This window comes from Prionailurus viverrinus, chromosome C1 (assembly GCF_022837055.1).
Source record: "Prionailurus viverrinus isolate Anna chromosome C1, UM_Priviv_1.0, whole genome shotgun sequence".
NCBI classification, from domain to species: Eukaryota; Metazoa; Chordata; class Mammalia; order Carnivora; family Felidae; genus Prionailurus; species Prionailurus viverrinus.
Window position 1 is genome coordinate 20,320,933 of NC_062568.1, and position 23,787 is coordinate 20,344,719.

The 23,787-nt window shown below is 35.1% G+C and overlaps 1 protein-coding gene across 1 annotated transcript in view; it reads left to right on the forward strand.

Annotated features, from left to right (window-relative positions):
* Positions 1-23,787, forward strand: part of ERBB4 (erb-b2 receptor tyrosine kinase 4) — a 1,149,310-nt gene that overhangs the window by 1,115,949 nt on the left and 9,574 nt on the right. Inside the window, exons 26-27 of the mRNA XM_047868778.1 lie at positions 21,138-21,185; positions 21,974-22,271. Of these exons, the coding sequence (XP_047724734.1) occupies positions 21,138-21,185; positions 21,974-22,271 (346 nt within the window). The remainder of the gene's footprint in view (positions 1-21,137; positions 21,186-21,973; positions 22,272-23,787) is intronic.

The following is a 23,787-nucleotide window of genomic DNA, read 5'->3' on the forward strand; positions in this document are numbered from 1 at the left end:
ATGAGAAGCCAAAGACCCTGCTGCTGTTTTGCCTCTTCTGTTTATTCTTCTGTGAGACTCCCTGTAATCAAGAGTTAATGGTTTAGGAGGATCAAATGGAACCCATAGTGCCAAGAACAAAAACAAACAAAAAGAAACCCACCCAAAACAAAAAACAGGGACAATGACTGTCTGGGGACTTAGTAACTATCATAGGCTTGAAAATAAAATGATCCTTACACGTTTCACAAATGTTTCAAAAATTTTACCTGCAAACCTAAATATAGCCACCATTTATTGATCCCATTTTTATGTGTCTGGTTCTGCTATGAGCTTTTTACCTTATACCCTTAATCTTCACAACAAGGGTAGATAAAAAGCATCACTGTTCTCATTTTATGAAGATAGAGACTGGAGATAGAGGTGACAAATCTTTTGTTTTGTTTTTGTTGAGATTTCCAGCTTGTATGGTAAAAAGTGAGATTTGAACCCAAATACGTCTGGTCTACACTCTTTGCTTTTAACTTCCACTTTTCATTTGGGGAAAGAACATGTGAAATCAATATATCATCTCCAATAAATAATAATTAAAAATTATTTAAAAAGCCTAATTATTCAAATGAAGTTCATTAAAAAATAGTTGGTACACATGTCTAGTTACTGTTATTTAAAAAAAATATTTAGTACAATCCTTATGAAAGCATTTTTACTCTAGTTTACAAGGTAATATTTCAAAAAGTACCCTCACCTCTTCTTGAACCTTTTGGAGACTCAAAGACCACTACAAAAAAATATAATTATAAAATCAGAGAGTCTCTTTCATTCTTGAAACATTCTCAAAAATAAGTGAGAGCAGAAGAATGCTTTGAAACCTACAAATTTGACACATGTAGCACTTTATTTTCACACCAGAACCCTCAATTCAGAGTAAACAAAAGTCCTGACCTAGTAAATGACTTGGGAAATTAGTTAAGCGCTTGGTTATTCAAGAACGAAACCAATGTCAGGTCTTCAGACTCCAAACTGAGTGACCTATCTATTAAATAATGATTCATCTCAGAGAACTTGTATTCATTGTTGTCTGTAGCTTTTTATCAGTACAGGAGTGGCATACTGCCAGTCTCCTACAACACTGAGACACCATGGACCACAGCAATGCTGTTTGTTTAAGAAGAATCTGGTGTTAAAGAACGTTTCGGTGATCTTTATGAAATCATTTTACACTTAAGCAATTGTCGACTGGCATAAGAAGACTTTTTGCATAATCAGAAGAGGCTTTTTCCCTTCTTTGTTCAAATGTACTAAAGAAGAAAATCAGAGCTAGGAAAGGAAACAAAGAGGAGGGCGGGGCAGCTGGAGATGATACTTAGATTTGGAATGTTAATGAATGTTTTATCTAAATCATTTAGGCGGTTATTTTTTGGTATTATTGCCACAAGATTCCTAGCACTGCTGTACATTATTGGAAACATCTCATCAAGAAGCCTATTCTTTACTGTACTAGACCTGGGGAGCACAATTGTGAGTTTCCTTACCCTTTATACAATAGAATTGGGAGATTATCATCAACTTTCTATTCATATTTTGTGGAGGTTATTTAATTTATGTATATCTATATTTATTTATTTATTTTTACAAATCCATCTTTGTCTGCCAGAGCTCCCTGTTCAGGCCAGCCTGTTAGGGTGATTACTCCTGCAAAGGCTTGAGAAAGAGATGTTCTATTTCACTCTCAATAAGGATTGATGGCATTTTGAGAGGTTCAGAATATCCTTTGATTACTCCGGGAAACGGAATGGAGAAGATGGTTGTGGATAGTGGGGGGTGGGCTTGCTCATCAGCTTCCCTTTGTGCACTTTCTACAGTTGAACGTACCCTAATCATAAGCATCTTGTGTTTCAGCCCCTTTCCTCGCTCACCTGCCCAAACGAAAAGTTCCCTTTTTCAGTTCAGAATTCTGACATACCAGAGTGATCTAAAGACAGGCTAATTTGTGCCCTGTAGTTTTCACTCAGACACTGTAAATGAATGGCTGTGGACTAGCCTCTCATTACACTTGAGCAAAAGCTGAATTGAGAGATGGGTAGACCACGCCATGGGAAAAATTCCAAATGCTATGACTGTATTCCTTATTGCAACATGTTTTTCACATTGTGATGACAGAAGTACTGCAAATCAGAGAGGGAAAGAAATTGAAAGTGTAATTCACAACTAATTTGGTTTGCTTTTTCCAACAATAATCATACGCATTGGTTAGTAACATCCATACTTAAGTGTTTTCTGTCCCGGGAAGAAAATAATAATGTTTAAAATCCTTAGCATATTGAAGATGTAGAATATACATAATTCAGATTCATCTGGAGTCTGGTATGGTCTCCTTTTAGTTGGAGCCAGGCACTGCATTAGTACCTGTGGTAGAGAGACCTGGCTATTGGATATTCTGGGTTGAAATTAATAAACTCATTCTTTTATTCCTAGTAATCCCATATATTTGTAAGAGTATGAGATGATTCAAAAAAGAAAAAAAACAAGAGGTGATATATTATGTACCAGGTATCCTATTAAGTTTCTAGTGTTTATTAGTTTATAGAATCTCATGAGGACTCTGTGAGGTATTTGCTATTATTATTGCCTATTTTGTATGTGAGGAAACTGAGGCATGGCTGTTAAATGACAGAACCAGGCAACCTGGCTGTAGCATCTATAGAGGCTATGCTCTTCACCACAAGGATGCATTGCCTCTCACTCTGCTTTTGACATTTTTTTTCTGTTTTATTATTGCTAGAAGTTCAGTACTCAGAACTTTAAAGATGAATTGAGTACATCAGTAAAGAATTTTGACTTTTCCTGAAATTTTTTATCAAATTCCTTTAAAGGCTAATTTCGATCTTTAAAGGGTTTTCTGAATAGTCTTACTAGTAGCTGCTTATCCACTAATTCAGAGATTTTCACTCATCTCTGTCAGATAAGATATTATTTCAAGCAAGTAAAAAAGAGCAGCTGTCCATTCAATCTTATATTCAGTGATCAAACATTTATTGAGTCATCTACTATGTATGTATCTAACCTCATGATTACCTTACTATAGCCACACCAGCCCTAACCTCAAGAAGTTTACAGGTAACTAATGGGCCAATAAAATGCAATAAGTAAAGTGTTACAATAGGGACAGGGAGTGCATAAAGGGTCATTTGAGCATGCTGTTGTTTTTAAGAAGGGAAAGTGATAAGGTCAGATTTGCTTCTAGTGAGAAAATTCTGGCAGCTTTTTGAAATGTGAACTAGAGACTGATTACCTGTTAAGGCAAAGGATATAGTATATAATGTTTCATGTATGTGATGGGTTTTGATTTTGGTTTTGTTTTCTTAGTTGGTATGAATGATGGTTTTGAGATAGAATCAACAGAATTTGGATACCAGTGGGATATTACAGAATGAGATAGAGAAATCAAAGTGACAGCATGTTTTCTAATTAGAATATTGGGGAGATGTTAACATTATTATTAGTGTAGGAGAACAGAGGATGTAGAATAAGGAAATATAATTAATATTTTGGAATATAAGTAAATACCACTCTTAGATCCTCAGAAATATGTGTCTAGAGCTCCAGTGAAATTAAGTCTTCATTTGGAAGTAATTATTATTCTGTATTCGTGACATATTATTATTCTTTTTGAGAATAGTTTCAATAGAATATAGCACTAGCAGAGAGTAGAAAACAACTGACCAAGGAGTAAAGGCATGAAGTGGGAATTTCTTTGAAAAATTCTTCCATGTGAAGGAAAGAAAGGAGGCAGAATGTGAGCTCAGAGAGAAAATGGTGCCTTCAGTAGGAGCAAGTTCATTCATACTTCACGTAATCCCTTCTTTCTTTTTCCCAACAAGAAAAGTAATTTTCACCAAGACTTTGTGATGTTGGTTGATTTGACTGAAGACAGACAAGTGGGCAAGACTGAAGGGTCACATCTAGAGAAAAGTCTTCTGCTGTCTTACCATTTTCTCTCCTCTTCACCTCTTTTAGCTCTGTTTTCTCTCAGATTAATCTGGGTCTCCAGCATTTTCTTTCTGTGTTGTGTAGTATAATTTTCCCTCTTTTATCTGAAGCCTTGGTGATCAGCTCTTGGTTGATTTACCTTCTACTCCAAACATTTCACCAACATTTTTTTATTATTTTTTACAAAGTCAGTTAGTTGTCTCCCAAGGGATATCCAGACCAGTTGTAATAAAAAAATAGTAACAAGTGTTCCACTGTATTCTAATTTTTAGAGTAAACTGACAATCAACATAAAGCCATTTAGATTCTATTCTCTCTATTATATGGAGAGCAAGGTTGTCAGAGATGGAGGAGAACCAAGACAGGTTAGGGAGCTTAAAAAGATTGTCTAGGGGCACCTGGGTGGCTTAGTAGGTTAAGCGTCAGACTTTGGCTTAGGTCATGATCTCACAGTTCATGGGTTCAAGTCCCATGTCAGGCTCTGTGCTGACAGTTCAGAGCCTGGAGCCTATTTCAGATTCTTTATCTCCCTCTCTCTCTGCCCCTCCACCGCTGGCACTCTGTCTCTTTCTCTCAAAAATAAATGCAGTGGTAAGGCATGTGAACACAGACTAATAAGGAGCCAATAAATCTGAGGACTCCCAAAGGTAGAAAACATGGCTTTTTAGAGGCACCATTCTCCTTGGATACATGATTGTTCAGTCTCACCAAGAGAACTAGGCACAAGGGAGAGAAAAAATGTGTGAAATATCAAGAGCTGAGACCTGGTAGGGCAGCTGCACCAAAATAATATGGAAACTTAAGGCACTAAAGGTTATATTGAGGGTCAGTTAAGTAATTAACCATGTGGTACAAGTTATTTTTTTTTCTTAATCTATCATCTACCTAATTATATATCATTACTTACTTACTATAAACTGAATGCGATATAGGTTCTTTCTTTATAATCATTCACATATTAAAAAATGCTAACAAAAGAAGGAACATCTTTTCTCCATTTTAGGCTAAGGAAACTGGGACTCAGAGAAGTTGAGTAGCTTGTGACAAAGCTAGTAAGTGGCACAGGATTCAAACCAAATCTAGCTTACTTCAAAGTTCATGCTGGTAAAATAACGTGTCAAGCAATTAAAGAGCACAAAAAATAAAAAGTCAGAAGATCTGATTGAATCAGAAAAAGGGAATCACCAAAGTGAATGAATACAAGGCTATGGTCAGAGAAAGATACTTTTTTTAAAAATCTGTAATGGGAGTTTTTCCTGTTGTTTTGATATAGCCGTGTGGTAGTAAAATTGAGGTTGAGGTCATAGGCAAGGAGGAAGCTCAGAAAATTATATATTCAGTGGCATTCATGGTGAAAGAATTAAGTATGAGTCAGATATCACGGAACAATTAGAATGATACCAATGAACAGTCTGGGTGTTGGAAAGTGCCTGCAAAGACTGCAGAAAATCACAAGGATCAGGACCTGTTGAATAGTAATTCAGTATGAACCTCAAAAAGAAAAGGGCTTTGAATGAATTTTGAAAAGCTATGATCTGGAACCTTGTAAGGTTCCACCATCAACCCTGGCTCTGATGCCTGAGTTGAATCATGGAATGAACATTCTTTACTGGAAAGGATGTTCTACGGATGTTCTAAGGATGTGCAGCCTTCTGATTGCTCATGAATACCAGATTTTTGATAAGGAATAAACTTAAAGAACATTCTTAGTAAAGTGAGGGTAAAGCATCAAGGTTATGTGGAGCCAGACACATCCTGGGGGTAGGGGTGGAGCCTCTTTAAGGAAAATAATGCAAAAATAAAAATCTTACTTTTTCAGAATTTACCAAATTCCAAAACCATGTGAACCCATGACGGACTCTGGCCTTGGAAGGGGCTATACAAAGCTTTAAGCTTTATCATTTTAAAGTGAATTCATTCTGGGCAGAGAAGGTGAGAAACCATGCAAGAGTAATGGCTGCCAGGAATGAATGTATTCTTGGCTTAAAGAGCATATTAGTGAAAGCTTCCTTTGGGGCTTCTGGTATTTAGAAACTCAAGAAGGATGGTGTTGGCCCTGGAAATTTAATGTAGTAACAAAGAACTCTTTATTTATTGTGCTTCTTTCTTCCCTCCTGGAGGAGGATGGTCCAGCATTTTTAAAAATTTTATTTGTGGGCTGATAAACATTTTATGAATGTTCACCTGACCATATGCTTAGGATGTGCTTGCTACTTGCTTTTGCTCTTCTCTTGACCAGAATTTACAAGCAGAAGAATATGAAGGTATTTCAAAGCAAATAATTCACAACCTAGGCTTATGTCTAGCTCTCCTGGAAATATCTTCTCCTGCATAATTGACATCCAATATGCTTTTGTATGGTAACAGGCTGAATGAAAATCCTAGAAGTTCTGTCAGAGTGCTAATATTACTTTTAATTTTTCTCACCTGAGCTTTTGATTACCTACTTTTCAGTAAGCATTAAGAGATCAGTCTTAGGAACAATCAAAATTTCTTCTCACTTACTGTTTTTGGCAAAATCTGAGTATCTGCTAGGTACCTTTTTAATATTCAAATAAGTAAATTGGAGATGAAGAAGAGAGGTGAGATACTAACATAACTGGTTTCTTACATATTTAAGGAGTTTGTTTTCCTAAAAGATGACACAGATAAATTAGAAACAGTTTCTAAAACTCTTGGATAATTTGTAAGTAGTAAAAACAGTAAAGATTCTGAAGAGAGCCTGGGGGTGCCTGCCATTTAAGCCTTACAGCAAGAAAGACAACCTTCCTCTCCTTTATGATTTTATTTGTAAGATCAACCCTTAATATTTTATCTTGTCAAAACACAACTGCATGTTGGCTTAATATCTTCCTTTCAAAATGATAAATAATAATTGTGCTAGTGTAATAAAGGACATGGGGGACTGGGAACTATACCAGGGGCTTTTCTTAGCTGTCTAGTACTTTTTTTGTTTGTTGGTAGTCCTTGGGAGAAAGCCCAGGGTATATAATATGTGGGAAAGTTCAACCTTTTTATTTTTCCCAACTCCCAAGTCATTTATCAAATTATTTCAAGTTGTAAACCTTAGCAATTTTCTGTAACTTAGCTACTTTCTTTCCAAGATGTGTCTTTCTTAAAGATGTTTAGTATGCTTTTAAAAATCTATAAAATGCTTAATGTATTAAAGAGGTGACACACAGGAATTGTCTCTCCACCAGAGTACAAGAGTTCAAACATTCCCTGCATTACCATGTGCCTCTCTTAATGCCTCAGCTTTCCCTGGAAAGATCAACAATCACAGGGAAGAAAAAAAAATCAATCTAAGCACAATTCAGCACTGAAGACTTCTTCTTGGCCTGTTGACAATGCCTCGGCATGAATTCTGAGACATATCTTATTAGGAGTCTGTCTGGATGCATTCAAGTGTTCAGTAGAAGTGATTCAAGAAAATCAAGGCCAACACATACTCTGCAGAGATGTGAATTTCTAATGTTTGTGTTTCATTGACTTTCTCACCCCCATCATCTAAAGAAAACAAAAGTAATGACAATTTTATTTCAGTGTACCATAATGACCACTGTTAGATCACTCCATTAGTTTATTTTAGTGGTTAAGGAATTTATCATTGGACATTTAATACGCACCTTTCTGTGACTAAGTGGAGGAGGAAGAGTTCCATGGGATCTTGTTTTGATTTACTGCTGCATTGAGAAAAACATCATTTTTAATTTTCAAAGGAATATTTTATAATGGCTTTAAATGATATATTAATCAATATACATTAAAGGAAACCTGTAAACAATTTCCTTCCATTTTATTTACTTAAGTAACACCAATCATTTTTGACAGTTATTTCAATTGAAATATGTGATGCCAAATTTGCAAAAAATAGGCTCTTGTTTCACTCAGATACATATGTAGCTTTATGATTATTTTTATTATTATTTTTATTCTGGCATGCAAGAAACATGTGCTGATTTGAAGCATTTAGTGTGGTTTGTGTGAGGGATACTTGGACAAGTCAGGATTTAGCTGCATTATTTTTAATTTAGTAGAAAAAAAGTACCAAATCTCACACACACACACACACACACACACACACACACACGTATATATATGTGTGTGTGTGTGTGTGTGTGTGTGTGTATTATGTTACGTTTTTTTTTTAATTTTTTTTTCAACATTTATTTATTTTTGGGACAGAGAGAGACAGAGCATGAACGGGGGAGGGGCAGAGAGACAGGGAGACACAGAATCGGAAACAAGCTCCAGGCTCTGAGCCATCAGCCCAGAGCCTGACGCGGGGCTCGAACTCACGGACCGCGAGATCGTGACCTGGCTGAAGTCGGACGCTTAACCGACTGCTCCACCCAGGCGCCCCTATGTTACGTTTTTTAAAAAAAAAAGTTTTAATATTTATTTGAGAGAGAGAGAGTGAGCGAGCAGGGGAGCACAGACAGAAAGGGAGACACAGAATTTGAAGCAGGCTCCAGACTCTGAGTTGTTCAGCACAGAGTCCAACATGGGGCTGGAACCCACAAACCCCAAGATCATGACCTGAGCCAAAGTCAGACACTTAACTGACTGAGCCACCCAGGTGCTCCTATATATTATGTTACTTTATTGAGAGATATTTCACATTGACACACACCTGTAAAACTCATAAAGCAGGCGGGACAGACATTATTGTTTCCATTTTACAGATGAGGACACTAAGGCCTTAAGAAAACTTACCTATGGTAGCAGAGTAGAAGAATGGCAGTGCTTTTGCCTCAAGTGCTCTCTTCCTACAGCTTCTTCCCTTCTTGAGACACACACTCTGTAACTTTGGTGTAAAATTTCATTTACTTATAACTTTGATTTTCTATACTACTGAGTCATAATTATCCTAAAAATGCTTTTTGAAAAATTTAAAATGACCCTTCCCTGTGGGTGTCTGGGTTTGCACCACAGTGTAGAAATACAGGTGGGTGGTATGTACCACTTAAAAGGTACTGGTAGGGATTTGTGTTTGATCTCACAAGGCAAAACTGCATTTTTCATCTTCATGACGGCAATTTATTCACAGGTATGTCTTTCCTATTGTTCTTAATTAACAATGTATATCTTCAGGGATAAAGCTGAAGACTGAGTTTGCTAGACCTCCAAAGCATTAGGAAATACATAGATGTCTCATGAGAGTGTTGTCATACTAGAGATAGAATCCTGAAGTTTTATAACTACATGTGAAATGTGTGTTGCATTTGGAACCGTTCGGTGTTTACCAGAAGACATGTTTTGTTTTGTTTTGCCATTAAAAGTAAGATTTTAAACAATGCTTCCAGAAATAGCAGCTGATTGATAAGAAGAATGAATGTATTGGATGAGAAATAATATTCAGTTAACTATATTGGGGTTTAATTTCAATTTAGGACTCACTGTAAGTATCTATAGGCTGGGATGTGTATAATATATAATTTGAGGAATGCTAAAATCCCACATTCTTTAAAACATATCTTGCTGGCTGGCTGTAGTCCCTGAGATTCTCATTAATAGAGCCACTCTGTCTGTGGGTTTAATATACCTTTCTATCTATCCATCCTTTGATCCGGTACACCTTTTACTGAACATTGAGTTAGTCCATGCCCTTGGCCTGTGTTAAGCATCAAGGATACAGTGAGTATTAGAGGAAGTCCTCTTCTGAATAGCCTTACAGTTTATGGAAGAAGGCATACTAAGGAAGTAAGTAAACAACCTGAATGCGGTGATAAATCGTCCATATAAGGAACGTGATAAGCGCTTAGTGAATTTTTTAATCAATATTTAAACATGATCAGGGAAATGATAATTTCTCATGGGGTTAACATGTAGTCAAGTCAAAGAAGCTAGAGAGAGCATTGAGGAAATGATTAGAGTTTGAATAGAGGCCCAGAGGTGAGGGAGAGAGTGGACCCTCAAAGGAAGTGCTGTAATATTTTTGCCTTGAGGCTTGTGAGGAGAAAGTGCAGAGGTGAGGCTGGAGAAACTGGCAAGGACAATAGCTACCAAAAGTCTTCAATGCCACAAGAAATTGAGATTTGGTTCGGCCTGAGGCAACAAAGGATCTTGCAGGTTTTTTTAAGTAGGGAAATGAATTGTGAATATTAGATTGGAATGAAGGGAAGGACTAAGATCCAGGAGATGAGTTAAATATGCTTGAAGATGCTTAAAGATGCTTAAACATGAAGAATGAGACATAGGAGAAGTTAAAGATGATACTAAGATATCTGACTTGCACAAGTAGGTAAATTGTTGATACTATCCAGTAAGCCAAGAAAGATAAGAGAGTTAGATTCAGTGTGAGGAAAAGAGATGTTCATTTCAGTTTTGAAAAAGTGACATTTGAAATGCCATGGAATGTTCCAGTAGAGACATCAGGCCAGTGGTTCATTGCATGCTGAGGGTTGGTATTCAATAGTTCAGTGTTACCTGAGGCAGGGCATTATCATCTACTAGCACTAATTTGAGAAAATTCCCCCACATTATTCAGAATTAAGAGATGCCCTCTGCATTAGTTACTGACAAATTCCCGAGGAAAGAACGAGAGTGTATATAAGAGAGGATGTTTCGGGGTTGGAGTTACTGACTCAGAATGGTACACTTTCCGTAGGGGGAGGATACAGATATAGTCTCATTTCCAGCAGAATCAGGGCAGGAATCTGTGGGCCCTGGAGTCTGTTGGGGAGGAGTAAATGATCCTGGGGCAGAAACTAAGAAGTCAACCATGGTGAGGAACCTTTGAGATCAGACCTCACCTGCTATAGAGTTTCACCTATGTTTCCTCTTACTCACGCAGACATATTCAAAGGACACCAAGTAGAGTTTTTTCTACCTGTAATAAATCATAAACATATTTCCTAATTAGGCCTATGGATTTTGGCTTGTTAGTAACTAGCTGGTGACCTTGAGGAAGATCGTTGGTCATCCCTATTACCATAGCTGAAAATCGAGTGTGATTGGGTGATCTCTGGCATCCATGTAAGATTTAAGTTAGATTCTCTTATTTCAGGCTTATTATATATTTTGACTTCTTCATACATATATATATATATATATATATATACACACACATATGTATATATATTTATGTATATATGTATATAAATATATATGTATATATGTATATAAATATATATGTGTGTATATACACACATATATATTTTATTAAAGTGTCAGCCATTTTAGAATTTCAAAGAAAATTATTATGGCCATGGTCCTGGCTAATTTAAGTTGACTTCGGCAGCAAAAAGTGTAAATGGGAAACTAAGAAGTACTGTGGTCATTTTTTTTTTTTATTTTAGGAAATTCCAATGTGGTTCCCAAATAGGTGCAGGAGTTCTTTGTATATTTCCTTCTCCCTTTTTATATGCAGCAAAATCAAATTTGCAGGATTTTTGAGAATGGTAAAACTGCTTAGACTATAATCAACAAGTAGCTCTTGGGGAAAGCTTTTTTCTCCTGGGGTGCTACCTTCAATCTGATATTCATTTTGGCTCAGATCAGTTGTAAATACCATCCTGTTTCTGCGAAATGTAACTGGTGTTTGCTCTGGGCTGATGGGACAGCCATGTGCTGTTTGCTCTGTCAGTAGCTGTACCCGAGTATCCACAGTACATTATTCAGATCAGCTCTCATGAACCAGCTGTCATAATTCCAGGTGGACCGTTCAAAGTCTTTTTACTCACAGCAACAGCTGTTGCCACGCTGGTAGCTTAAAGAGCAGTAGTTGGATGAATCAGCCATTGTTACAAATTCACTTTTTATCTAGTAAACAGTTTGCACATACTAGCGTGACTGAAGATATTTCCAACCTGGTCCACACTGAAGTGATATGAACACTGTAAGCCTTATCTGTATTTTGTTAAATTGTTTGCTTATTACCAACACTTATCTTTTAAGATACTAAATAAAATCTACATGCCAACATTAGATTTACAAAATTTGTAATTCTATTTCCTGTAATATTGCTTTCAATCTCTCAGTACACAACTACGCCCTAGTTTTTTTTTTTTTACATTTGCACACATAGATTGCTCAAAATATTATTACTGTTATTTTAAATATGTGATAAAATTTCCAGAGCTTGGATTATTGCTAAGGAGGAGATTGAAATATAGAATATTTCACTATTGCATCATTATTTGCAAGTAAAAGAAAACTCCAAACAACCACTAAAGAAATATTTTTAAATAGAGCTCTCCTACATAATGTGTTAGTTAACAAGATTCATTTGCTGATAAATGATATGCACATATGAAAAATAGTAAAAGCAAAACAAAACAAGCCCACAAATGATCTGGCAGCCTGTGGGAAAAAAAGTGTTAGTTTGAATGGGTTAAATAAGCCTTTATTATTTTGTTTGAAGCTATTAATTTTCTTATTGTGTGTATGATACATATATATATACATATATAATATGTATATATATTATACATATATATATGTATATATACATATAATATATAAATACATATATACATGCATGTGCATTTATGCACACACGCACACACACACATGCACAGACACACACAAAGCCTAAAATTGTGATTTAAGTGTTTACTAATATTACAAACAGAAGTATGTGATACCCGGGCCAAGGCATAGCATTTTAGATTCAAAAGTAATGGCCTTGAAATTCATAGTACTTATAGTTTTTGTCTTTTCTCATTCTCAAACCTGCCTATACTTAATTTTTTTTACTTAATTTTTTAAATGATTTCTATATCCCAAACATTATCTCATCGTATAAATAGTTATAGGTAGATATAGCTATAGATAAGCATTGTTAAGGTAAAAATATGTCAACTAATAAGCTTATTATATGTGTATATATATATACACATGATCAATACTTATATAAATATAAAAATAAATATGCATTTTGCATAAATATAAATATAAAAGAAACATGTGACTATTAATTTATTTTTAAATATTAAATAAAATATTAAATATATTATAAATACAATATTTAAATATTGAATACAATATAAATATAAAATTCATTGCATAAATACACAAATATTTATATAGATACAAAAATAAATATGTATTTATTTTTAATAACTAACTTTTATAGCTAGAATGTTTAAATAACATATTCCCTCTGTGGAGGGCAATTTGTATTGTAAATAAAGTACTACTTTAATAAGTGCTGCTTTTAATTAATCTGTGTGGATAGCTTTTATCAAAGTATTTAATACTATTAGAGTATTTCTTTTGTCTAATGAACTTATAACCTATTTAATAGGAAAAATTGACTTCTGTCTTATAATCAAAGCACCATTAAATTCACTGTAAGAGTATATTAGTATGTAATTCAACTGAAACCAAATGCCATCATGGTTAAGGCTCATGCTTTTGGCTATAGTAAGGAAATTGTATTTTACAGAAAAACATTAAAAATGTACCTGACTTTTTATCATTATTAAATGCCATTTGAGGATGTAAGGTATAATGGGATGTGCATTAGATGGAGACTCTGGGAACCCTATTTCTAGTACTGTCAGACATGTGATTTGACAATTAACCTAACCTCTTAGAGAATCAGTGTTTCATGAGTAAAATGAAAAGTTTAAATTATAATACTTCATTTTACAATTGTATTTTCATTAGTCACCATCCAAACATGGTCTTGTTTCCCAAGAATATGCAGTCATATATTGTATATAGGCTAAGTGATACTTTATAAATACTCCATTTAGAAAAAAAAAAAGAAAAGGTGCTTCATATACTTTGAAAAGATTTAAGTAACAAGAGTGTATAAGATGCTTTTGCTATCATGTTAATCACATTTTACAGTATTTAAAAATGGTGTAGGCTTAAGGCAGAATATTCATTTTATATACAAATAATTTGTCAGTTAAAAGTGCATTTTCTCACTACCTATCCCATAGTCCAGTTTCTCTTTTCAGAGATAAATAAATGGGGACCCAGTAGATTAAGGAGTTTGTTGAAGGTCTCATGGCATAGTGGCAAGAAGTTCAAGAATACAACCTTCATGGCAGAAGCCCACAGGTGACCACTTGTTCCAGGACTATGCGTTGTTGTCTTCAGAGTTTCCTGACCTCAATGCATTGTCTGTGTACTAAGATGTCTTCATTAAATAATCTTCATGATGTTAGGTTATGAAACACTCAGGCAGAGAGGCAATTTTAGGATTCTCTTGAAGACTTAGTCAGATTTCCCAAGAATTTGGACATGGTAAACTCTTAATGATTTCACTTTTACTCTTAAACGTAGATACTGCAATTGAACCAGATGTTCTTATGGATAGGTTAAAAAATTAGGAAAAATATCCATACTTTTTCTAACTGAAATGAACTGGTAAGAGGTCTTTAAGAAACCTCATAGAAGTTCTCTTTAGATTTCTAGCAGCATGTGTTAACTAGAAGCTAAGTGATAACTAGGAAATGTTTCAATACCATAACATACTTCTGAAAATAAATATAGACATGCAAAAGAAAATTGCCAGAAACCAACCAACGAAACAACCAACAAAAAAATTTAGAATATGCACCAGGATAAAGAGATATAAATTCTATGTGATTACTAATCTCAAGAAGGGTGACAAAAGTCTTATTGTTTATCTTGAATGAAGCTAAGGAATGTTGGCATTTATGTAAAATCATGTTTCCTTATACCCTTTCTTTTTTGACTGTGCTAATAATGTCCTTTGACTTTTTCATATAACAGCAGTAAAGACTTAAAGAAACAAGGTACAAAATGAGGAATTTTCAGCTTCATTTTATTGACTTATCTAGCCATGAATATTTTAAAGGGGAATATCCTCTTGTTTTATGGATATTTGGAAAGAGTATAGGAGTTATTTCTTGGAGATATAATAGTTTACTTACCTTTAGTAAAGTTGGAAGAGGAATTTATTGACTAAGCCGTGGAGTAGGAATAATAAATCATAAGCAATTGTGCTGTCACAGAAAATCTTTGAATCTATCTATCTATCTATCTATCTGTATCTATTTATCCATCATCTCCTGTATGAGCTCTTCACATTCTACTTATAGTTTCCTTTTCAGCTTAAGGCCTTGTAGTTCATTAAAATGCAAATAAGCTGGGAGGAGTGGTACTATAAAGCATCATTAGTATTTTATGGCTAAGGCTAGTGAGTCAAAGTCCTCCTTGAAATTAATTTTTCACAAGAAAAAGAAACCATGAGAACTCATGTGAGAGAAGAGTTGAAGCACTGTGCAGGGGCAGAGAGGGGTTCTACATGTGGCATAATAAAAGGGTAATAGATTTAGATAGCCACTAATGGCTGTGTGTACATGGGAGGAACTTCTAGCTTCCCTGGTCCTCAGTTTTCTCATCTGTAAAATGGACATCATGATTTTTAGTAACGATATGTACCTTGAAAGGTTATGAGAATAAATAAAACCTAAAATAGTCTCTGGCGTATGGTCTCTCTTCCTGTTTCTCAGTTGGCCTAAAAGTAGTCATTTATTCATCTACAAAATAGAATACACATTGTGATTAATTGGACTTCAAGATCTGAGTTAGGAGAGTAGAGTTATTAATGTTGATAAAAGGCACCATGCCTCTATACTTTGTAAATTCTGAATTGTCTCCCATTCATATTTACTGATTCCACTCATACCCTCCCTTTATTAAAATTTCTTTTCAGTAATAGAGTAGATGAGACATACAAGAGGGATAAGATGTTCCAGGGTTAATGAAAACTGAACAAAGGATAAGAGCCCAAGTTAATATTCCTTCAACTGAATCACAGACTTCTTATTAACTATTTGTTTATCTATTTAATATTATATGGTTTTATATATTTTTATTTATTATATCATTATTGCTAATTTATTTTGTGAGTGAGAGAGTAAAAACTTAAATTTTTTTTATTTTTTTTATTTTTTTCTTCCGGGTGATTCTTTTTTTTTCTTCTTCTTCTTTATTAACGAGTGTGAATCATCCCATATTTAAGTTTGCTTTATGGTTGATTCTGAAATTTGGAGTGTAGTTTTATATTTCTCATGATGTTCCCAATGCTTTTTTTCTTGATTATCAAAGACACATAGAACTTTTTAAAATAATATCTATAACAACATCCATGTTTTTTATTGAAGTATAATTGGCATACAATATGTATTATTTTCACATGTACAATATAGTGATTTGACCGACATTTGTATACATTGTGAAACGAGCAGCACAATAAATTGTAGTTACCATCTGTGACCTTACGAAGTTAATATGGTATTATTGACTATTTTCTCCATGCCGTATGTTACATCCCATGACTTTATTTTCTAACTGGAAGTTTCTACTCCTTGATCCAAAAAGCAGCATCTCACAGAATCAAACCAAGTAGGTAGATGAGTCCATTAGCCAATAAACACATAACATAAATAGACGAAAGATGTTTTGTGTGATTTATATATACAGACGTGTGTGTGCCTGTGTGTGTGTGTGTGTGTGTGTGTGTGTGTGAGCCAGCTGCCTAGATTTGTTTGGTTTCTCTCAGTTCTTACTGGCTTTTTGTCTATGGACACATTTTGTTTGCTTTCTTCTGGATTCCAGCTTTATGAAAAATGAAGATTCTAAATAGATGTCTCAAACTCTGTATGTTGAACTCAGTTGTGAAAAAAATATATGTTACACCCATACATCAGAAATCGTACATAATGCAAAAACCATTTTATTTGTCTACTACCTGACCTGTAAAAATGTGAAAATGCCCATCAGAGTGTTAAGAATATGTGACAAGGAGGATAAAAGATTGAGAATCCTTACATGTGGAAGTGTTTTGGTAACAAATTAGTGCTGATGAATTGGTCACATCTTACAGAGACACACTCTGTTTTAGTTAAAAGGATTTAACGTATTTCTTGGCCCTAGAAACTTTAATCCTATAGTTAATATTGATAGGAACAATTATCTGAAGTTAAAAAACCAAACAAAACTCTCATTAAGTGCATGTTTTTTTTTAATTTTTTTTAATGTTTATTTATTTTTGAGAGAGACAGAGACAGAATGTGAACGGGTTGGGGCAGAGCGAGAGGGAGGCACAGAATCTGAAGCAGGATCCAGGCTCTGAGCTGTCAGCACAGAGCCTGACGCAGGGCTCGAACTCACGAGTTGTGAGATCATGACCTGAGCTGAAGCCCAACGCTCAACCGACTGAGCCACCCAGGCACCCCTAAGTGCATGTTTAATTTAGGTAGAAGTTAGTCATTAAGTATGTATTTTTGTTAGTTTCCTAAGAACATAGATTTGTATCATATTTTTTAAAAAAATATTAAAGAGGAAATCCATCTGGTTTAAAATTTCCCAGGGATAATATTTAACAATATAATGTTTTAATGAACACAATAAATATGAGAAATACAGTGCATGTAATAAGACAAAGTTTTGCATTTTTATCATTCAAATGAAAGATAAATTTCAGGACATGATGTATGTAAAGTGCATTTAACACTGTATTTGATACATTTGCTGATGTTTGCCTTCCCTATAACCTCTGGCATTTCAGTCCAAGTTAATCATACAATGTCCCAGTGACAGGGCCACAAAATTAAACTTGACTCTATCACCCTTACAAATCCCCCCACCAGAAACAAACTCCCTATCACCTGCCAGTTTATAACCAACCTCTTTCTATCTCTGTCCTGCTGACAGTAAATCCTCTCACTAGCTAATTGAACAGATGCACCCAGTATTTCCAGAAGATCCACAAAGCTGGGCTTTGATGGACAGCAGAAAGTGGAACAATGAGAAAACAAAAGCCTTTAAACTGAGAGCACTGCTTTGTTCTGCTTAAAACTTTAAGGTCACTCCAGCTCGTTCTGACTATGGGGATCTTAATTTTTACTCCACCAATTTACTTGCAGCTGTCATTCTTTCCAATATTAAAAGTTCAGCTCTTCAAGTGTGGGGAATTGGGGGGAGAGGGGCGGGAAATGAGAAGAGCTTGTTATAAACTAAAAACAGCAAAAACAAGTAAAATCTGGCTTGGCTCTCAAGTACAAAAAGTTATTTTCAAAGCCTATAAATTATGACATAGTGATTAACATGTAATTTAAATATATTTAAACAACAATTATATCACATTTCCAGCCCAGCTAATTGGCCTCACAGATGTTCCCTTGTAGCTGCATTGCCCTTCCAGGGGGAAATGAATGAGGTGCTTTTTATCATGGAAAACAGAAAAGAAAAAAAAAAAAAAGCAAATGAAAAAAATGAAAACAGAAAAATAAAAAGCAGCCAGTAACCCTAAAAACAATGAATGCTTAAGGGACTTTGCCTAGCATTTTTTTCCATTTTAATGCAGAAAACTAGGAAAAGCATGAAGACTCTCCTATTACTGTGATGGTATCTGGCAGTGTGTCCAGATATAGATTTGGCAGGTTGCTGACGGAAAGACTTGTCAAAGCAGGGACAGTGCCTGCATTCTAATATGGCATGGCCTCTCTTCAACAGATCTAGTTATTTTTAACACAACATCTTTACAATTGAAGGCAGTCCAGCTCACGTAATGAATATATATAATAAAGTATTTCCTGATGAAGAATGACTTGTAACTTGTTCCTTTGATCATCTATCCCTCAAGTTTTATAAAATGCAAAATGTACAGCAGTCAGTGCTGTTTCCTAATCTGTGATTCTAGTCAAACATGAACCAGTGCAGCAATTGTTGGAAGGTTAGAGGCCAAAGGAACAGCAGTAATTACTAATATTTTGGAATACCTTTCTTCTAATATGTAATCTTAGAATTCAAATAAATTCACCGCAGTTTCATTTTACTCTTGCCTTTTCTTCTAATAATCTCAGGTAATATTTGATCATTCAGTGTAAATTGCAAAAGGCCAGTGGTCATGTCTCTCCTGGTGCCTAATGGTATCTCCAGCATATTCGTTAAATGCTTGCTCAATAATTGGGGTTGAATGATAGGACAAGACCAAGGTTGAAGATATGATAAAGTTCCACTAGGCAGTTGCCGTATTTTTCCCATACCATCCCTCTGTTTTGCATATCACTGGCAGCAAATTCGTCTCAAATTTTACGAGCAAATGTATTTAGCTTCATTTCTAAAGGATAACAAAATATACCTGTATTTAAGGTGATGTAGAGAACAGGAAAACATTTTTAAATGTGTCTTTGATGAGTAGCTCTGGCATTTTGATTGCTTGACTTTAAAAATCTGATTTAGCATATGTGAATATTTAATTTTTTATATCCTCTTCATTTGCTTAGTAGTACAGAGCTTACAAAGTTCACTTATATATACCATTTTACTTTGTATTCACTAAGAGTAAGACAGAGGACAAGGATAAAAATGAGGGTCTGAGATGTTTCTTGACTTATCACATCACTTGTAACTGGGACTGGGGCTAAAATATCTAACAAATCATAAAACAATGTGTCTACTAGACAATACTACCTCCTACGTATAGCATGTTAAATATATCTCTACTTTTCCGCATCATGATCTTCAATACGTTCCTAGTTATGTCATTAGAGAAGGAAAGAGATTAATATTTTCTACACCATCATGTAGATGACTCAGTTATGGGGAGAGTTGAAATGTAAACTTAATGTAGGAGTTCAGACCTTGTCCCTTGATTAGTCCAGTTAATTATAGGAAATTGTGTTATCCAGTTGTTATTAATTTACATTAAACAGTTAATCTCCATGGAACCACATTCTGCTTAGAATGTTTTATGAACCTCTAAATTGTAAAAACATTGGCCTGGAATAATACTTAGCCAAGTTTCATACATGTATGCAGAAAATGCAAGCTTCATAACATCAGTTGTTTTTACCTGAATTATTTATGATCTCCAGTGTCTAGAAAAGGGCCTGGCTTAGTAGACTAAGGTTCTCAAAAATTGTATTTAATGGATATGTATATTAAGAAACATGGTTGATATTCACATAACCCGCTCTATTTACCCCAAGGAATATTGTCCTTAATATTTTATCATATTCTTGTATCCACTTTTTTTAACCCATAGGATGGAGTATTAAGTTATAAGAATACAGATGCCCTTATTTTAATGTTTATTTTTTTGAGAGAGAGACAGACAGACAGAGAGCATGAACGGGGAAGAGGCAGAGAGAGAGAGAGACACAAAATCTGAAGCAAGCTTCAGGTTATGAGCTGTCAGCACAGAGTCCAATGTGGGGCTCGAACCCATCAACCATGAGATCATAACCTGAACTGAAGTAGGATGCTTAACCAACTGAGCCACCCAGGAGCCCCAGATACCTTTTTTTTTAATGAAATCTGATTTTAACTGATTCTAAATACATGAAAATAATATATATAAAGCATATTTCCACGAAAGGAATTAATTTTCCAAGATTTCCTTCCTTTTTTTTCTTAACTTACAAAAAAATAAGACTCTTTGAAGAGAAAATAGGTGTACCTTTTTAGTTTTTTAATTAATTTATTTAAATTCAAGTTAGTTAACATACCTTGTAGTATTGGTTTCAGGAGTAGAAGCTAGTGATTCATCACTTTCATATAACACCCAGTGCTCATTCCAACAAGTGCCCTCCTTAATGCCCATCACCCATTTAGCCCATCCCCCCCCCCCACCTCCCCTCTAGCAACCCTCAATTTGTTCTCTGTACTTAAGAATCTCTTATGGTTTGATAGTATGCACCTTTTTAAAGGAAAGACTAAGAAGTTGACCCTTTGCTGAAATGGTGAAAAACAAATGTAACTTGATAGTAAAAATTATTCAAGGAAAATTGAAATTTGCTTTTATCTCCTTCTAGATAAGTTTCTTTTTACAAGGGAAAACCAATGCTGTGGCATGTGGCCATTTCAGTCATATAACATGTAAGGAAGGAAATGGTTCTTTATTTAAAACTATATTTAATTATTTACTGTCTTATCTTTCTTCTAGGGTTAATCAGAAAAATATTCATGGTCAACTTAGTTTTTAATCCATTTAAAAATTTCACTTTTTCTGTATATTTTTTCTTTCAGGGATTGAATTAAAATATTTCATATTCTCAAAACACATAAATAAACTCACGTGTAGTCAGAATGCATAAAAATTTTACCATTTAGCAAACTTCACTGTTGTGCATGTTTTCCTCTTTGGCTCATACAACTCATGCGGCTTTTTTTTTCTTTTCATTCATATTACCTCTTATTATATCCATCATTCCATTTTTCTTTCCTATTAGAGTGAAATTGGACACAGCCCTCCTCCTGCCTACACCCCCATGTCAGGAGTAAGTATTTCACAATCAACCTTCATCTTTTTTGTATTTTTGGTCTTCGCTTATCATGTTTCTTCTCTCTTGTCTCTCCATAATTTCCTCATTTTGCTTTTGCCAACAGTGAGTTCATAATTTGCTGTAGATTATATAGCTGGGCTTTGTGGATATGTTTTATCTCAGGAGATAATCCAAAGTTGAGATATCATGCATCAACAGTAGCTTTTGATTTTTACCTGAGGGATTTACCTGGACTCATAAATTATGCTTCCGGTTGAGGAGGTTACCTTTTATTCCCCCCATGATTACAGGTTGTGTGCGAAAAAGTCAGAGTCTCCATGAAGATTCTCTAGTTAGGTACTTGGAGACTCAAAGTCAGAATGACCACAGAAGAGAAGGCAATAAGGACATATCATCATCCAAATGGCATCACTGTGCTTCTGTTCTTAATGGCGACTGTCTACAATCAATAGCATTTCCATTTGTCACGAAATATGAATTTTATATAAAAAATTGGCAACTGTAGGGAAATAATATGAGACACTTTTTATTAGGTCATGTGTTAGGTGGTCAGTAAAATTTAAATATTTATTTCCAAATTGTTTCCCCATGATTTACTTTAAAAACCAAATTGGAATTTTAGGTGTTTGTAACCCAAGATTGTTAGCCATTCAGGGAAAAAACTCAATTAAGACACTCTGACTTTTATCTAAAAGACAAGATCTCATATCCTTTGGGTTGTTTTTTTTTTACAACTATTCCTAATACTAACTTCCATCCAAATGTGTCTCTCCTATTGACAGAACCAGTTTGTATACCGAGACGGGGGGTTTGCTGCAGAGCAAGGAGTGCCTGTGCCGTACAGAGCCACGACCAGCACAATCCCAGAAGCTCCAGTTGCTCAGGGGGCTACAGCCGAGATTTTTGATGACTCCTGCTGCAACGGCACCCTACGCAAGCCAGTGGCACCCCATGTTCCGGAGGATAGCAGCACCCAGAGGTACAGCGCCGACCCCACGGTGTTTGCCCCAGAACGGAGCCCACGAGGAGAGCTGGATGAAGAAGGTTACATGACCCCTATGCGAGATAAACCTAAACAAGGTATAAACAGAATGTTCAAAAATGATTGCCATTCAAAATTCACTCCCATCAAAATAAGCAAAGTATAGAAGGGAAATCGACAAACCACCGGACTGGGTAACATTTGTGACCCAGAGAAGGCCTACGGTGCTGCTCTATGTAGTATGCTATCCAAATCTACAGCATTGCATCATCTAGAATTGCATTCTGATTTTTTAGAAATCAAAATCTCAGACACCACCTGAATAGAAATCTGCATTTTAACAAGATCCCTATGTGACTTTTATACATAATCAAGCTTGAGAAGCACTGATCTAAACATATCTTTATTGAAATATTTGAGTGAGGTAACATATCACAAGATTTCACAACCGTTACTTTATTGGACTCATATTGGAGATCATAAAGACTGGTATTTTCATGGCACCAATAAAATATTTGGTCAATTCTTTAAAATTTTGTGTCATCAGAATGACTTTGTTCATTATAGAATATTATGATCTCTTGTATGACGTATGACACTTTTCAAATGTTAAAGTTCTGACACTGTGTTTACTTGTATGTCTACCATCATGTCTTGAAAATATTCAGTTTGTGGTTCTACAAAGTACAGTGATAACTTTACAGAGCTGGTAGTAGAAATGTTAGACATCCAAATCAAGTGACATTTCACTTTTGAAAAAGCCACTCTCCTTCCATGTTAAACAGCATCACAAAAGGAGAAGATGGATGATTGTTATTTAAAACTGATTACTGTGTCCTAGAGTCTTTGGTGTCAAGTAAACTTTAAGACTCTCTACAAGGGTCCATTATGTTCCTGATTATATGGTTATATTCACTTTCATAAAATGCAACTAAGGGATCCCTAAGTTCAAACTGTAAATAACCTACTAAAGTTTATCTATCTAGATGTATGTAAGATAGTAGTGACACACACGTAGGTTTTGAGAAGATTTGGCAGATTCCCCCAAAAGTAGAATACTCTCTGGGAAGATCCTCAGCTCAACCATAGAGTTGTTTCTCCATTTATAGCTACATGGCTATGCAAGTTTGCATCAGGACAATACATAAGTAGATTCCATTGGTGTAAAGTAACATGAACTTTCTAAGAAAACACAAGCTAGTCAATATAGACTCAATGTAGAGCCTCCCTAGATTTTGTCTCTGAATACAAGTTTCCATAAAAGATTTTTGTACTCCAGCCTGCTTCTCAGAGACTAAAGAATTTTAGTATAGACAGACACTCCTCCGCTTTCAGGAATCTGGTAGGGAAAATCAAATTCTGCCTCCTGTGTAAGTTTTTACACACATTGTTCTTAAAATGACAGTTGCTTTGAGAACCATTCAAATTCCAACATGTTATGAAGTGAAAAGTTCTCCCTACTTCTTTAGGGACAATAATGAAAACAGTTCAGTAGAATGAGATTGTTCAATAGGAGTTTTAGATCTGAATTCTATCTAGTTCAATACTAGTTGTATCCTTAATACATCTTTTAATCTCAGTTTCCTGTTTATAAAACTGAAAAGCTACAGCTTG